The 15,661-nt window shown below is 45.9% G+C and overlaps 1 protein-coding gene and 2 long non-coding RNA genes across 3 annotated transcripts; all 3 read right to left on the reverse strand.

The window, feature by feature from the left end:
• Positions 1 to 1,211: 1,211 nt before the first annotated feature.
• Positions 1,212 to 15,603, reverse strand: LOC111611077 (mucin-5AC-like; the record flags this gene model as incomplete). The annotated part of the gene is made up of 12 exons (XM_023346703.1): positions 1,212 to 1,262; positions 7,461 to 7,534; positions 7,651 to 7,799; positions 7,884 to 7,945; positions 8,422 to 8,661; positions 8,955 to 9,010; positions 9,773 to 10,065; positions 10,614 to 10,735; positions 13,522 to 14,248; positions 14,363 to 14,514; positions 14,833 to 14,969; positions 15,111 to 15,603. Coding segments are annotated over 12 exons (2,556 nt in total), but the record flags the coding sequence as incomplete, so codon positions are not given.
• On the reverse strand, positions 8,870 to 9,861 carry LOC111611253. The gene is made up of 3 exons (XR_002753959.1): positions 9,632 to 9,861; positions 9,095 to 9,156; positions 8,870 to 9,010 (listed from the first exon to the last, which is right to left on the reverse strand). It is a non-coding gene; the product is annotated as an uncharacterized LOC111611253 (long non-coding RNA).
• Positions 12,247 to 13,514, reverse strand: LOC111611250. Its single transcript, XR_002753956.1, has 4 exons — positions 13,345 to 13,514; positions 12,819 to 12,880; positions 12,583 to 12,731; positions 12,247 to 12,324 (listed from the first exon to the last, which is right to left on the reverse strand). It is a non-coding gene; the product is annotated as an uncharacterized LOC111611250 (long non-coding RNA).
• Positions 15,604 to 15,661: the final 58 nt, after the last annotated feature.

Consider the following 15,661-nt stretch of genomic DNA (forward strand, 5'->3'; position numbering starts at 1 on the left):
GTGAAATCAATTACTTGCTCTCTGTTTTACAATATTATAACTCAGAATTTGAAATAGTAAAAACATAAATACACTACTTTTACAGGATAAAACAATACATTATCATGACTCATCTTACTTCAAAACATTGAGAAGGTATGTAATTAATACAATCACTTAAAATATTTGAGTGGTAAAAGATCATTGTATTTTCTTAATACAATATATATTTTTTTGCAATAAAACTCAGTTCCAAATTTCCCTCATCTTTAAATAATGTTTTAATCCATCTAACAATTGTGTATATTTTCTTTATTCTTGATAAAATAGGGTTCTGTTTCCTATCTGGATTCTAAAGCAGGATTTTATTGCTACAAGATAATAATACGAGGACTACTGCTATACCATTGTAAGACAGTATAATTTTGTCTGATTTTTAAAAAAAAACATAGAAAAAATTAGGATATCAAGAGAATAAAACTTACACGATTCCACAAAAGTTGGGATCGTTGGCTGAAAGAATCTGAAGAATTGATTTCAAGATTGTTGGTAAAGGTATCACTAGGAGACCTAAAGTTCATCCGGCGGAAAACTCTCATCTCATTTGTGCTAATGGTAGTTGCTACTGTTGTAGAAATTGTTATAGATGCAGTTGTTGTTGGAGCAGATGTTGTCGTGGTTGGTGCAGGTGTTGTGGTTGGAGAAGCTGTGGTTGTGGTTGGAGCAGCTGTTGTTGTTGGAGCCGCTGTGGTTGAAGATGGACTAACTGTGGATGTGGTTGGAGCTGTTGTGGTTGTGGTTTTAGCCGTTGTGGTTGGAGTAGCTGTTGTTGTGGTTGGAGCAGCTGTTGTAGTGGTTGGAGCAGCTGTTGTAGTGGTTGGAGCTGTTGTGGATGTGGTTGTAGCCGCTGTTGTTGTGGTTTTAGCTGCTGTTGTGGTTTGAGCAGCTGTGGTCGTGGTTGGAGAAGCTCTGGTTGTGGTTGGTGCTGCTGTGGTTGTAGATGATGCAGCTGTGGTTGTGGTTGGCACAGCTGTAGTTGTGGTTGGAGAAGCTGTGGTTGTGGTTGTAGTTGGAGCAACTGTAGTTGTGGTTGGAGGTGCTGTGGTTGTAGTTCGAGGAACTGTGGTTGTGGTTGGATCAGATGTGGTTGTAGTTGATGCAGCTGTGCTTGTGGTTGGAGCCGCTTTGGTTGTGGTTGGGGCCACTGTGGTTGTGGTTGGAGCAACTGTTGTGGTTGGAGCAGCTGTTGTAGTGGTTGGAACTGTTGTGGTTGTAGCCGCTGTTGTTGTGGTTTTAGCTGCTGTTGTGGTTGTAGCAACAGTGATTGTGGTTGGAGCAGATGTTGTCGTGGTTGGAGAAGCTGTGGTTGTGGTTGGTGCTGCTGTGGTTGTGGTTGGAGCCGCTGTGGTTGTGGTTGGAGTAGCTGTGGTTGTGGTTGGAGCAGCTGTGGTTGTGGTTGGAGCTGCTGTGGTTGTGGTTGGTGCAGCTGTTGTGGTTGAAGGAATTGTTGTTGTGGTTGGAGCAGCTGTGGTTGTGGTTGGAGAAGCTGTGGTTGTTGTTGGAGTTGCTGTTGTTGTCGTCGGAGGTACTGTTGTTGTGGATGGAGAAACTATTGTTGTCCTTGGAGTAGATGTGGTTGTGGTTGCAGCTATTGTAGTTGTGGTTGGAGCTTCTGTTGTCGTGGTCGGAGCTGCTGTGGTTGTGGTTGGTGTCTCTGTTGTTGTGGTTTGAGCTACTGTAGTTGTGGTTGGAGCTTCTGTTGTGGTTGGAGCAGCTGTGTTTGTGGTTGGAGAAACTGTTGTGGTTGCAGCAGCTGTGGTTGTGGTTGGAGCTGCTGTGGTTGTGGTTGGTGTCTCTGTTGTTGTGGTTGGAGCTACTGTAGTTGTGGTTGGAGCTTCTGTTGTTGTGGTTGGAGCTGCTGTGGTTGGGGTTGGAGCTGCTGTGGTTGGGGTTGGTGTCTCTGTTGTTGTGGTTGAAAGAATTGTTGTTGTGGTTGGAGCAGCTGTGGTTGTGGTTGGAGGAGCTCTTGTGGTTGAAGGAATTGTTGTTGTGGTTGGAGCACCTGTGGTTGTGGTTGGAGCTGCTGTGTTTGTCGTCGGAGCTACTGTTGTTGTGGTCGGAGCAGCTGTAGATGTGGTTGGAGCTGCTGTGTTTGTGGTTGGAGAAACTGTTGTGGTTGCAGCCGCTGTGGTTGTGGTTGGAGCTGTTGTGGTTGTGGTTGGTGTTTCTGTTGTTGTGGTTGGAGCTACTGTAGTTGTGGTTGGAGCTGCTGTGGTTGTGGTTGGTGCAGCTGTTGTGGTTGAAGGAATTGTTGTTGTGGTTGGAGCAGCTGTGGTTGTGGTTGGAGAAGCTGTGGTTGTTGTTGGAGTTGCTGTTGTTGTTGTCGGTGGTACTGTTGTTGTGGATGGAGCAACTGTTGTTGTCCTTGGTGAAGATGTGGTTGTGGTTGCAGCTATTGTAGTTGTGGTTGGAGCTGCTGTGGTTGTGGTTGGAGCTGCTGTGGTTGGGGTTGGTGCAGCTGTTGTGGTTGAAAGAATTCTTGTTGTGGTTGGAGCAGCTGTGGTTGTGGTTGGAGAAACTGTTGTGGTTGCAGCCGCTGTGGTTGTGGTTGGAGCTGCTGTAGATGTGGTTGGAGAAACTGTTGTGGTTGCAGCCGCTGTGGTTGTGGTTGGAGCTGCTGTGGTTGTTGTTGGTGTCTCTGTTGTTGTGGTTGGAGCTACTGTAGTTGTGGTTGGAGCTTCGGTTGTTGTGGTTGGAGCTGCTGTGGTTGTGGTTGGTGCAGCTGTTGTGGTTGAAGGAATTGTTGTTGTGGTTGGAGCAGCTGTGGTTGTGGTTGGAGAAGCTGTGGTTGTTGTTGGAGTTGCTGTTGTTGTCGTCGGTGGTACTGTTGTTGTGGATGGAGCAACTGTTGTTGTCCTTGGAGTAGATGTGGTTGTGGTTGCAGCTATTGTAGTTGTGGTTGGAGCTTCTGTTGTCGTGGTTGGAGATGCTGTTGTGGTTGAAGGAATTGTTGTTGTGGTTGGAGAAGCTATGGTTGTTGTTGGAGTTACTGTTGTTGTCGTCGGAGGTACTGTTGTTGTGGATGGAGCAACTGTTGTTGTCCTTGGAGTAGCTGTGGTTGTGGTTGAAACTATTGTAGTTGTGGTTGGTGCCTCTGTTGTTGTTGTTGGAGCAGCTGTAGTTGTGGTTGGAGATGCTGTTGTTATAGTCGGAGCTACTGTTGTTGTGGCCGGAGCTGCTGTGTTTGTGGTTGATGCAGCTCTTGTGGTTGAAGGAATTGTTGTGGTTGGAGCAGCTGTGGTTGTGGTTGGAGATGCTGTTGTGGTTGAAGGAATTGTTGTTGTGGTTGGAGCAGCTGTGGTTGTGGTTGGAGAAGCTGTGGTTGTTGTTGGAGTTGCTATTGTTGCCGTCGGAGGTACTGTTGTTGTGGATGGAGCAACTGTTGTTGTCCTTGGAGTAGCTGTGGTTGTGGTTGCAGTTATTGTAGTTGTGGTTGGTGCCTCTGTTGTTGTTGTTTGAGCAGTTGTAGTTGTGGTTGGAGAAGCTGTGGTTGTGGTTGGAGTTACTGTTGTTGTGGTTGGAGCAGCTGTGGTTGTGGTTGGAGTAACTGTTGTTGTCATCGGAGCTACTGTTGTGGATGGAGAAACTGTTGTGGTTGGAGATGCTGTTGTTGTAGTCGGAGCTGCTGTGGTTGTGGTTGGTGTCTCTGTTGTTGTGGTTTGAGCTACTGTAGTTGTGGTTGGAGCTTCTGTTGTGGTTGGAGCAGCTGTGGTTGTGGTTGGAGAAGCTGTGGTTGTCGTTGGAGTTGCTGTGTTTGTGGTTGCAGAAACTGTTGTGGTTGCAGCAGCTGTGGTTGTGGTTGGAGAAGCTGTGGTTGTTGTTGGAGTTGCTGTTGTTGTCGTCGGTGGTACTGTTGTTGTGGATGGAGCAACTGTTGTTGTCCTTGGAGTAGCTGTGGTTGTGGTTGAAGCTATTGTAGTTGTGGTTGGTGCCTCTGTTGTTGTTGTTGGAGCAGCTGTAGTTGTGGTTGGTGTCTCTGTTGTTGTGGTTTGAGCTACTGTAGTTGTGGTTGGAGCTTCTGTTGTTGTGGTTTTAGCAGCTGTGGTTGTGGTCGGAGCTGCTGTGTTTGTGGTTGATGCAGCTCTTGTGGTTGAAGGAATTGTTGTGGTTGGAGCAGCTGTGGTTGTGGTTGATGCAGCTCTTGTGGTTGAAGGAATTGTTGTGGTTGGAGAAGCTGTGGTTGTTGTTGGAGTTGCTGTTGTTGCCGTCGGAGGTACTGTTGTTGTGGATGGAGCAACTGTTGTTGTCCTTGGAGTAGCTGTGGTTGTGGTTGAAGCTATTGTAGTTGTGGTTGGTGCCTCTGTTGTTGTTGTTGGAGCAGCTGTAGTTGTGGTTGGAGATGCTGTTGTTATAGTCGGAGCTACTGTTGTTGTGGCCGGAGCTGCTGTGTTTGTGGTTGATGCAGCTCTTGTGGTTGAAGGAATTGTTGTGGTTGGAGCAGCTGTGGTTGTGGTTGGAGATGCTGTTGTGGTTGAAGGAATTGTTGTTGTGGTTGGAGCAGCTGTGGTTGTGGTTGGAGAAGCTGTGGTTGTTGTTGGAGTTGCTGTTGTTGCCGTCGGAGGTACTGTTGTTGTGGATGGAGCAACTGTTGTTGTCCTTGGAGTAGCTGTGGTTGTGGTTGCAGTTATTGTAGTTGTGGTTGGTGCCTCTGTTGTTGTTGTTTGAGCAGTTGTAGTTGTGGTTGGAGAAGCTGTGGTTGTGGTTGGAGTTACTGTTGTTGTGGTTGGAGCAGCTGTGGTTGTGGTTGGAGTAACTGTTGTTGTCATCGGAGCTACTGTTGTGGATGGAGAAACTGTTGTGGTTGGAGATGCTGTTGTTGTAGTCGGAGCTGCTGTGGTTGTGGTTGGTGTCTCTGTTGTTGTGGTTTGAGCTACTGTAGTTGTGGTTGGAGCTTCTGTTGTGGTTGGAGCAGCTGTGGTTGTGGTTGGAGAAGCTGTGGTTGTCGTTGGAGTTGCTGTGTTTGTGGTTGCAGAAACTGTTGTGGTTGCAGCAGCTGTGGTTGTGGTTGGAGAAGCTGTGGTTGTTGTTGGAGTTGCTGTTGTTGTCGTCGGTGGTACTGTTGTTGTGGTTTTAGCAGCTGTGGTTGTGGTCGGAGCTGCTGTGTTTGTGGTTGATGCAGCTCTTGTGGTTGAAGGAATTGTTGTGGTTGGAGCAGCTGTGGTTGTGGTTGATGCAGCTCTTGTGGTTGAAGGAATTGTTGTGGTTGGAGAAGCTGTGGTTGTTGTTGGAGTTGCTGTTGTTGCCGTCGGAGGTACTGTTGTTGTGGATGGAGCAACTGTTGTTGTCCTTGGAGTAGCTGTGGTTGTGGTTGAAGCTATTGTAGTTGTGGTTGGTGCCTCTGTTGTTGTTGTTGGAGCAGCTGTAGTTGTGGTTGGAGATGCTGTTGTTATAGTCGGAGCTACTGTTGTTGTGGCCGGAGCTGCTGTGTTTGTGGTTGATGCAGCTCTTGTGGTTGAAGGAATTGTTGTGGTTGGAGCAGCTGTGGTTGTGGTTGGAGATGCTGTTGTGGTTGAAGGAATTGTTGTTGTGGTTGGAGCAGCTGTGGTTGTGGTTGGAGAAGCTGTGGTTGTTGTTGGAGTTGCTGTTGTTGCCGTCGGAGGTACTGTTGTTGTGGATGGAGCAACTGTTGTTGTCCTTGGAGTAGCTGTGGTTGTGGTTGCAGTTATTGTAGTTGTGGTTGGTGCCTCTGTTGTTGTTGTTTGAGCAGTTGTAGTTGTGGTTGGAGAAGCTGTGGTTGTGGTTGGAGTTACTGTTGTTGTGGTTGGAGCAGCTGTGGTTGTGGTTGGAGTAACTGTTGTTGTCATCGGAGCTACTGTTGTGGATGGAGAAACTGTTGTGGTTGGAGATGCTGTTGTTGTAGTCGGAGCTGCTGTGGTTGTGGTTGGTGTCTCTGTTGTTGTGGTTTGAGCTACTGTAGTTGTGGTTGGAGCTTCTGTTGTGGTTGGAGCAGCTGTGGTTGTGGTTGGAGAAGCTGTGGTTGTCGTTGGAGTTGCTGTGTTTGTGGTTGCAGAAACTGTTGTGGTTGCAGCAGCTGTGGTTGTGGTTGGAGAAGCTGTGGTTGTTGTTGGAGTTGCTGTTGTTGTCGTCGGTGGTACTGTTGTTGTGGATGGAGCAACTGTTGTTGTCCTTGGAGTAGATGTGGTTGTGGTTGCAGCTATTGTAGTTGTGGTTGGAGCTTCTGTTGTCGTGGTCGGAGCTGCTGTGGTTGTGGTTGGTGTCTCTGTTGTTGTGGTTTGAGCTACTGTAGTTGTGGTTGGAGCTTCTGTTGTTGTGGTTTTAGCAGCTGTGGTTGTGGTCGGAGCTGCTGTGTTTGTGGTTGATGCAGCTCTTGTGGTTGAAGGAATTGTTGTGGTTGGAGCAGCTGTGGTTGTGGTTGGAGATGCTGTTGTTATAGTCGGAGCTACTGTTGTTGTGGCCGGAGCTGCTGTGTTTGTGGTTGATGCAGCTCTTGTGGTTGAAGTAATTGTTGTGGTTGGAGCAGCTGTGGTTGTGGTTGGAGATGCTGTTGTGGTTGAAGGAATTGTTGTTGTGGTTGGAGCAGCTGTGGTTGTGGTTGGAGAAGCTGTGGTTGTTGTTGGAGTTGCTGTTGTTGCCGTCGGAGGTACTGTTGTTGTGGATGGAGCAACTGTTGTTGTCCTTGGAGTAGCTGTGGTTGTGGTTGCAGTTATTGTAGTTGTGGTTGGTGCCTCTGTTGTTGTTGTTTGAGCAGTTGTAGTTGTGGTTGGAGAAGCTGTGGTTGTGGTTGGAGTTACTGTTGTTGTGGTTGGAGCAGCTGTGGTTGTGGTTGGAGAAGCTGTGGTTGTGGTTGGAGTTACTGTTGTTGTCATCGGAGCTACTGTTGTGGATGGAGAAACTGTTGTGGTTGGAGATGCTGTTGTTGTAGTCGGAGCTACTGTTGTTGTGGTCGGAGCTGCTGTGGTTGTGGTTGGTGTCTCTGTTGTTGTGGTTGGAGCAGCTGTGGTTGTGGTTGGAGAAGCTGTGGTTGTGGTTGCAGCTACTGTAGTTGTGGTTGGTGCCTCTGTTGTTGTTGTTGGAGCAGCTGTAGTTGTGGTTGGTGTCTCTGTTGTGGTTGGAGCAGCTGTGGTTGTGGTTGGAGCTACTGTTTTTGTGGTTGGAGAAACTGTTGTTGTGGTCGGAGCTTCTGTGGTTTTGGTTGGAGAAACTGTAGTGGTTGCAGCCACTGTGGTTGTGGTTGGAGCTGCTGTCGTTGTGGTTGGAGCTACTGTAGTTGTGGTTGGAGCTTCTGTTGTTGTGGTTGGAGTTGCTGTTGTCGTCAGAGCTATTGTTGTTGTGGTCGGAGCAGCTGTAGTTGTGGTTGGTGTCTCTGTTGTTGGAGTTACTGTAGTTGTGGTTGGAGCTTCTGTTGTTGTGGTTGGAGCTGCTGTTTTTGTGGTTGGTGTCTCTGTTGTGGTTGGAGCAACTGTTGTGGTTGGAGTAGCTGTGGTTTTGGTTGGTGAAGTTGTGGTCGGAGCAGCTGTTATTGTTGTTAAAGGAACTGTGGTTGTAGTGTGATACGAGCATTAGTAAAGCAGTATGGCATCACTCAACAATTCAGTAGTTTTGGTAATGTACAGAATTACATTTTTTATGGATGTTTTTTACTTTGCTTACCTAAGTCTCCAACAATAACCGATGACGCTTCCACCGAGAATTCAGTTATTTTTGGTGCCTCATTGATTAAAACATTTTCGATTGCTTGATTACTAGGAACATCTGTTGCCTGAAATTCGAGGTCCAGCGTGTTGATAACTGATCCTCTTCTGCAAATATAGAAAAACAAAAACTCATTCATACAAAAGGCTCATTTAGATGAAGTAAATGTGTTTTTTTTTCTATTTCAGTACCTGAATGAGATAATAATCATTCCCAAGAATGACCTAAATGCTTCTTTGTAGAGGGGATGAAGCTGCAAAGAAATGATGTGAAATCAATTACTTGCTCTCTGTTTTGCAATATTATAACTCAGAATTTTAAAGTAGTAAAAACATAAATACACTACTTTTACAGGATAAAACTATACATTATCATGACTCATCTTACTTCAAAAACATTGAGAGGGTATGTAATTAATACAATCACTTAAAATATTTAGTGGTAAAAGATCATTGTATTTTCTTATTACAATTTTTTTTTTGGCAATAAAACTCGGTTTCAAATTTCCCTCATCTTTAAATAATGTTTTAATCCATCTAACAATTGTGTATATTTTCTTTATTCTTGATAAAATAGGGTTCTGTTTCCTATCTGGATTCTAAAGCAGGATTTTATTGCTACAAGATAATAATACGAGGACTACTGCTATACCATTGTAAGACAGTATAATTTTATCTGATTTAAAAAAAAACATAGAAAAAATTAGGATATCAAGAGAATAAAACTTACACGATTCCACAAAAGTTGGGATCGTTGGCTGAAAGAATCTGAAGACTTGATTTCAAGATTGTTGGTAAAGGTATCAGTAGGAGACCTAAAGTTCATCCGGCGGAAAACTCTCATCTCATTTGTGCTAACGGTAGTTGCTGCTGTTGTAGAAATTGTTATAGATGCAGTTGTTGTTGGAGCAGATGTTGTCGTGGTTGGTGCAGGTGTTGTGGTTGGAGAAGCTGTGGCTGTGGTTGGAGTAGCTGTCGTTGTGGTTGGTGTCTCTTTTGTGGTCGGAGAAGTTGTGGTTGTTGTTGATGCAGTTGTTGTTGTTGTTAAAGGAACTGTGGTTGTAGTTTGATACGAGCATTAGTAAAGCAGTACTGCATCACTCAACATTTCAGTAGTTTTGGTAATGTACAGAATTACAATTTTTCATGGATGTTTTTTACTTTGCTTACCTAAGTCTCCAACAAACACCGATGACGCTTCCACGGAGAATTCAGTTATGTTTGGTGCCTCATTGATTAAAACATTTCCGATTGCTTGATTACTAGGAACATCTGTTGCTTGAAATTCGAGGTCCAGCGTGTTGATAACTGATCCTCTTCTGCAAATATAGAAAAACAAAAACTCATTCATACAAAAGGCTAATTTAGAAGACGTAAATGTGTTTTTTTTTCTATTTCAGTACCTGAATGAGATAATAATCATTCCCAAGAATGACCTAAATGCTTCTTTGTAGAGGGGATGAAGCTGCAAAGAAATGATGTGAAATCAATTACTTGCTCTCTGTTTTACAATATTATAACTCAGAATTTGAAATAGTAAAAACATAAATACACTACTTTTACAGGATAAAACAATACATTATCATGACTCATCCTACTTCAAAACATTGAGAAGGTATGTAATTAATACAATCACTTAAAATATTTGAGTGGTAAAAGATCATTGTATTTTCTTATTACAATATATATTTTTTTGCAATAAAACTTAGTTCCAAATTTCCCTCATCTTTAAATAATGTTTTAATCCATCTAACAATTGTGTATATTTTTCTTGATAAAATAAGGTTCTGTTTCCTATCTGGATTCTAAAGCAGGATTTTATTGCTACAAGATAATAATACAAGGACTACTGCTATACCATTGTAAGACAGTATAATTTTGTCTGATTTTTAAAAAAAAAAACATAGAAAAAATTAGGATATCAAGAGAATAAAACTTACACGATTCCATAAAAGTTGGGATCGTTGGCTGAAAGAATCTGAAGACTTGATTTCAAGATTGTTGGTAAAGGTATCAGTAGGAGACCTGAAGTTCATCCGGCGGAAAACTCTCATCTCATTTGTGCTAATGGTAGTTGGTACTGTTGTAGAAATTGTTATAGATGCAGTTGTTGTTGGAGCAGATGTTGTCGTGGTTGGTGCAGGTGTTGTGGTTGGAGAAGCTGTGGTTGTGGTTGGAGGTACTGTATTTGTGGTTGGAGCCTCTGTTGTTGTCTCTGTTGTTGTGGTTGGAGGTACTGTAGTTGTAGCTTCTGTGGTTGTGGTTGGAGTTGCTGTTGTTGTTGTCGGAGCTACTGTTGTAGTGGTTGGGGAAGATGTTGTGGTTGGCATAGCTGTAGTTGTGGTTGGAGACGCTGTGGTTGCAGTTGGAGCAGCTGTAGTTGTGGTTGGAGGAACTGTGGTTGTCGTTGGAGCCGCTGTGGTTGTAGTTGGAGCAGCTGTAGTTGTGGTTGGAGGAACTGTGGTTGTGGTTGGAGCAGCTGTGGTTGTGGTTGGAGTTGCTGTTGTTGTTGTCAGAGCTACTGTTGTTGTGGTTGGGGAAGCTGTTGTGGTTGGCATAGCTGTAGTTGTGGTTGGAGACGCTGTGGTTGTAGTTGGAGCAGCTGTAGTTGTGGTTGGAGGAACTGTGGTTGTGGTTGGAGCAGCTGTGGTTGTGGTTGGAGCCTCTGTAGTTGTGGTTGGAGCTGATGTGGTTGTGGTTGGAGCAGCTGTGGTTGTGGTTGGAGCTGCTGTGGTTGTGGTTGGAGCAGCTGTTGTTGTTGGAGCCACTGTGGTTGTAGTTGGAGAAGATGTGGTTGTTGTTGGAGCAGCTGTGGTTGTGGTTAGAGCAGCTGTTGTTGTTGGAGCCGCTGTGGTTGTAGTTGGAGAAGATGTAGTTATAGATTCTGTGGTTGTAGTTGATGTAGCTGTGGTTGTGGTTGGCACAGCTGTCGTTGTTTTTGGAGCCGCTGTGGTTGAAGATGGACTAACTGTGGTTGTGGTTGGAGCTGTTGTGATTGTGGTTTTAGCCGTTGTGGTTGGAGTAGCTGTTGTTGTGGTTGAAGCAGCTGTTGTAGTGGTTGGAGCAGCTGTTGTAGTGGTTGGAGCTGTTGTTGTGGTTTTAGCTGCTGTTGTGGTTTGAGCAGCTGTGGTCGTGGTTGGAGAAGCTCTGGTTATGGTTGGTGCTGCTGTGGTTGTAGATGATGCAGCTGTGGTTGTGTTTGGCACAGCTGTAGTTGTGGTTGGAGAAGCTGTGGTTGTGGTTGGAGGTGCTGTGGTTGTAGTTCGAGGAACTGTGGTTGTGGTTGGATCAGATGTGGTTGTAGTTGATGCAGCTGTGCTTGTGGTTGGAGCCGCTTTGGTTGTGGTTGGGGCCACTGTGGTTGTGGTTGGTGCTGCTGTGGTTGTGGTTGGAGCCGCTGTGGTTGTGGTTGGAGTAGCTGTGGTTGTGGTTGGAGCAGCTGTGGTTGTGGTTGGAGGTGTTGTGGTTGTAGTTGGAGCCTCTGTGGTTGTAGTTGGAGCAGCCGTTGGTGTAGTTGGAGCAGCTGTGGTTGTGGTTGGAGAAGCTGTGGTTGTTGTTGGCACAGCTGTAGTTGTGGTTGGAGCAGCTGTGGTTGTAGATGGACTAAGTGTGGTTGTGGTTGGAGCTGTTGTGGTTGTGGTTTGAGCCGCTGTTGTTGTAGTTGGAGCAGCTGTAGTTGTGGTTGGAGCAGCTGTTCTTATGGTTGGAGCTGTTGTCGTTGTGGTTCTAGCCGCTGTTGTGGTTTTAGCCGCTGTTGTGGTTGAAGCAACTGTCATTGTGGTTGGAGCAGCTGTTGTCGTGGTTGGAGCAGCTGTAGTTGTGGTTGGAGCTGCTGTTGTTGGAGCCGCTGTGGTTGTGGTTGGAGCTGCTGTTGTTGGAGAAGCTGTGGTTGTGGTTGGAGCTGCTGTTGTTGGAGAAGCTGTGGTTGTAGTTTTAGCAGCTCCGGTTGTAGTTGGAGCCTCTCTGGTTGTAGTTGGAGCAGCCGTTGTTGTAGTTGGAGCTGTTGTGGTTGTGGTTGGAGATGCTGTGGTTGTAGTTGATGCAGCTGTGGATGTGGTTGGAGCCGCTGTGGTTGTGGTTGGAGCTTCTGTTGTTGTGGTTGGAGCCACTGTGGTTGTAGTTGGAGCAGCTGTGGTTGTTGTTGGAGAAGCTGTGGTTGTAGTTTTAGCAGCTGCGGTTGTAGTTGGAGCCTCTCTGGTTGTAGTCGGAGCAGCCATTGTTGTAGTTGGAGCAGCCGTGATTGTGGTTGGAGCTGTTGTGGTTGTGGTTGGAGATGCTGTGGTTGTAGTTGATGCAGCTGTGGTTGTGGTTGGCACAGCTGTGGTTGTGGTTGGAGCCGCTGTGGTTGTGGTTGGAGATGCTGTGGTTGTAGTTTTAGCAGCTGCGGTTGTAGTTGGAGCCTCTCTGCTTGTAGTTGGAGCAGCCGTTGTTGTAGTTGGATCAGCTGTGGTTGTGGTTGGCACAGCTGTAGTTGTGGTTGGAGCAGCTGTGGTTGTAGATGGACTAACTGTGGTTGTGGTTGGAGCTGTTGTGGTTTTAGTTGGAGCAGCTGTTCTTGTAGTTGGAGCAGCCATTGTTGTAGTTGGAGCAGCTGTGGTTGTTGTTGGAGCAGCTGTTGTCGTGGTGTCAGTTACTGTAATATTTGTTGCAGTTAGTATGACTTCACAGTTTAGAGGAACAACATTTTTTAAGTTTGTTTCTAAAATTTATTCAAAATTATTCTAAAGTTTTCCTCTTTATTAAAGTTTGATTGATGTTTTCTACGAACATTCAAGTGATGTAACTCAATTCCGTTATAATTTTTCAATGTTCTCTAACATTTCTGTCAGTGTTTCTTTTTTCATTTGTTGCACAAATATTTGATTTTCTTGAATGTATCATTTTGTCTTACCTGTGTTGCTGACAGAAACGGTCGCAGGATCTATGTGAAATTCTGCCATTATTGAAGGCTGGTTAACCAACGTCTCTGAGACAAGTGTATCATTAGGAGTAGAAGATGACTCAAATTCAAGGTCCACAGAGTTGATGATTGAGCCCGCTCTGGAAAAGTGTAGTATAGTTAGTTAAAGTCTACAACTGTCTTAAGATGATGTTCACGATTTGTTGTGCAAACTACAAAGAAATTACCTGAATGCCATAGCTCCAGTCTTTTGGAATGAAGGGAACACATTTCTGAAAAGTGGGTCAAGCTACATGAAAAAAAGAGAAGGAATTTAATTGTACAGTTTTTGAAAATGTATTTCTCAGAATGCTGTTAAAACATTAAAACTAAGAACATTAGCTCAGTGAATACATTTGGTTTTTATTGGTTCAGGTAGAAAATCTAAAGTCAAAATTCTGAGTTTAAAGTCAAAAATTCTGAGATTAATGTCAAAATTCTGAGTTTAATCGAATTCTGACTCAGAATTCGTTCTTTCTTTTCGGTGGCCCTAATCCTCTTCCGTATATTTAAAACCACATTATAGGTAAGCAGGACTTACAATATTTATAAGATTCCTTTGTATTTTCTTAAAATAGAAGAAAATTTATTTCACATTTTTATGCTGAACAGACACAAAATATCCTTCATAGGCATACAATAGGATTTTGATATATAATTATTATTTTTTTTTGTTAATGGAAATTGTTATGGGAGTAAGAAGGGTAAACATACACTATTCCGTATGTGTCCAGAACGTGTTTGGAATGCTGATGTTGATGGGTCTGCCAAATCTGTGGTGAATACATCAACAGATTTAAAAATCAGCAGCCTTATTAATGCTGGAGGTGCAGTGGTTGTGGTTGGAGAATTTGTTGTTGTGGTTGGAGCAGCAGTAATTGTGGTTGTAGCTGCTGTTGTTGTGGTTGCAGACGCTGTGGTTGTGGTTGCAGCTGCAGTGGTTGTGGTTGGAACAGCTGTGGTTGTGGTTGGAGCTTCTGTGGTTGTAGTTTTAGCAGCTGTTGTTGTAGTTGGAGTAGCTGTGGTTTTGGTTGTGGTTGGAGCTGTTGTGGTTGTGGTTGGAGCCGCGGTGGTTGGCACAGTTGTAGTTGTGGTTGGAGCGGCTGTGGTTGTGGTTGGTGCAGCTGTGGTTGTGGTTGGTGCAGCAGTGGTTGTGGTTGGAGCCGCTGTTGTTGTGGTTGGAGCCGCTGTGGTAGTGGTTGGTGCAGCTGTGGTTGTGGTTGGAGCAGCTGTTGTTGTGGTTGGAGCTGTTGTGGTTGTGGTTGGGGCAGCCGTTGACGTTGTTGGAGCAGCTGTTGTCGTGGTTGGAGTAGCTGTTGTTGTGGTTGGAGCCGTTGTGGTTGTGGTTGGAGCAGCTGTTGTTGTGGTTGGAGCTGTTGTGGTTGTGGTTGGAGCAGCTGTGGTTGAGGTTGTGGTTGGGGCAGCCGTTGACGTTGTTGGAGCAGCTGTTGTCGTGGTTGGCACAGCTGTAGTTGTGGTTGGAGTGGCTGTGGTTGTGGTTGGGGCAGCCATTGTCGTGGTTGGAGCAGCTGTTGTCGTGGTTGGAGTAGCTGTTGTTGTGGTTGGAGCCGTTGTGGTTGAGGTTGGAGCATCTGTTGCTGTGGTTGGAGCAGCTGTGGTTGTGGTTGGAGCTGTTGTGGTTGGAGCCGCTGTTGTTGTGGTGTTAGCTGCTGTTGTGGTTGGAGCAGCTGTTGTCGTGGTTGGAGCAGCTGTAGTCGTGGTTGGAGCAGATGTTGTTGTGGTTGGAGCTGTTGTGGTGGTGGTTGAAGCAGCTGTGGTTGTGGTTGTGGTTGGGGCAGCTGTTGTCGTGATTGGAGCAGCTGTTGTCGTGGTTGGAGTAGCTGTTCTTGTGGTGTTAGCTGCTGTTGTGGTTGGAGCAGCTGTTGTCGTGGTTGGAGCAGCTGTAGTCGTGGTTGGAGCAGATGTTGTTGTGGTTGGAGCTGTTGTGGTTGTGGTTGGAGCAGCTGTTGCTGTGGATGAAGCAGCTGTGGTTGTGGTTGTAGCAGCTGTTGTTGTTGTTGGAGGTGCTGTGGTTGTTAGAGCAACTGTGGCTGTCGTTGGTTCAATTGTGGTTGGTGCAGCTGTCGTAGTTGGAGCAGCTGTGGTTGTGGTTGTGGTTGCAGCCGCTGTGGTTGTGGTTGGCACAGGTGTAGTTGTAATTGGAACAGCTGTGGTTGTGGTTGGAGCCGCGGTGGTTGGCACAGCTGTAGTTGTAGTTGGAGCTGTTGTGGTTGTGGTTGGAGCCGCGGTGGTTGGCACAGCTGTAGTTGTGGTTGGAGCGGCTGTGGTTGTGGTTGATGCAGCTGTGGTTGTTGTTGGCACAGCTGTAGTTGTGGTTGGAGCAGCTGTGGTTGTGGTTGGAGCCGCTGTGGTTGTAGTTGGAGCAGCTGTTGTTGTGGTTGGAGCTGTTGTGGTTGTGGTTGGAGCAGCTGTGGTTGTGGTTGTGGTTGGGGCAGCCGTTGACGTTGTTGGAGCAGCTGTTGTCGTGGTTGGAGTAGCTGTTGTTGTGGTTGGAGCCGTTGTGGTTGTGGTTGGAGCTGTTGTGGTTGTGGTTGTAGCCGCTGTTGTTGTGGTTGGAGCTGTTGTGGTTGTGGTTGGAGCAGCTGTGGTTGTGGTTGTGGTTGGGGCAGCCGTTGACGTTGTTGGAGCAGCTGTTGTCGTGGTTGGAGTAGCTGTTGTTGTGGTTGGAGCCGTTGTGGTTGTGGTTGGAGCAGCTGTAGTTGTGGTTGGAGCAGCTGTGGTTGTGGTTGGAGCCGCTGTGGTTGTAGTTGATGCAGCTGTGGTTGTGGTTGACACAGCTGTAGTTGTGGTTGGAGCCGCTGTTGTTGTGGTTGGAGCCGTTGTGGTTGAGGTTGGAGCTGTTGTGGTTGTGGTTGTAGCAGCTGTTGTTGTGGTTTTAGCTGCTGTAGTTGTGGTTGGAGCTGCTGTGGTTGTGGTTGGAGTAGCTGTGGTTGTGGTTGGAGTTGCTGTTGTCGTGGTTGGTGCTGCTGTGGTTGTGGTTGGAGCCGCTGTGGTTGTGGTTGGAGTTGCT

Source organism: Xiphophorus maculatus, chromosome 14, assembly GCF_002775205.1.
Source record: "Xiphophorus maculatus strain JP 163 A chromosome 14, X_maculatus-5.0-male, whole genome shotgun sequence".
Taxonomy (NCBI): domain Eukaryota; kingdom Metazoa; phylum Chordata; class Actinopteri; order Cyprinodontiformes; family Poeciliidae; genus Xiphophorus; species Xiphophorus maculatus.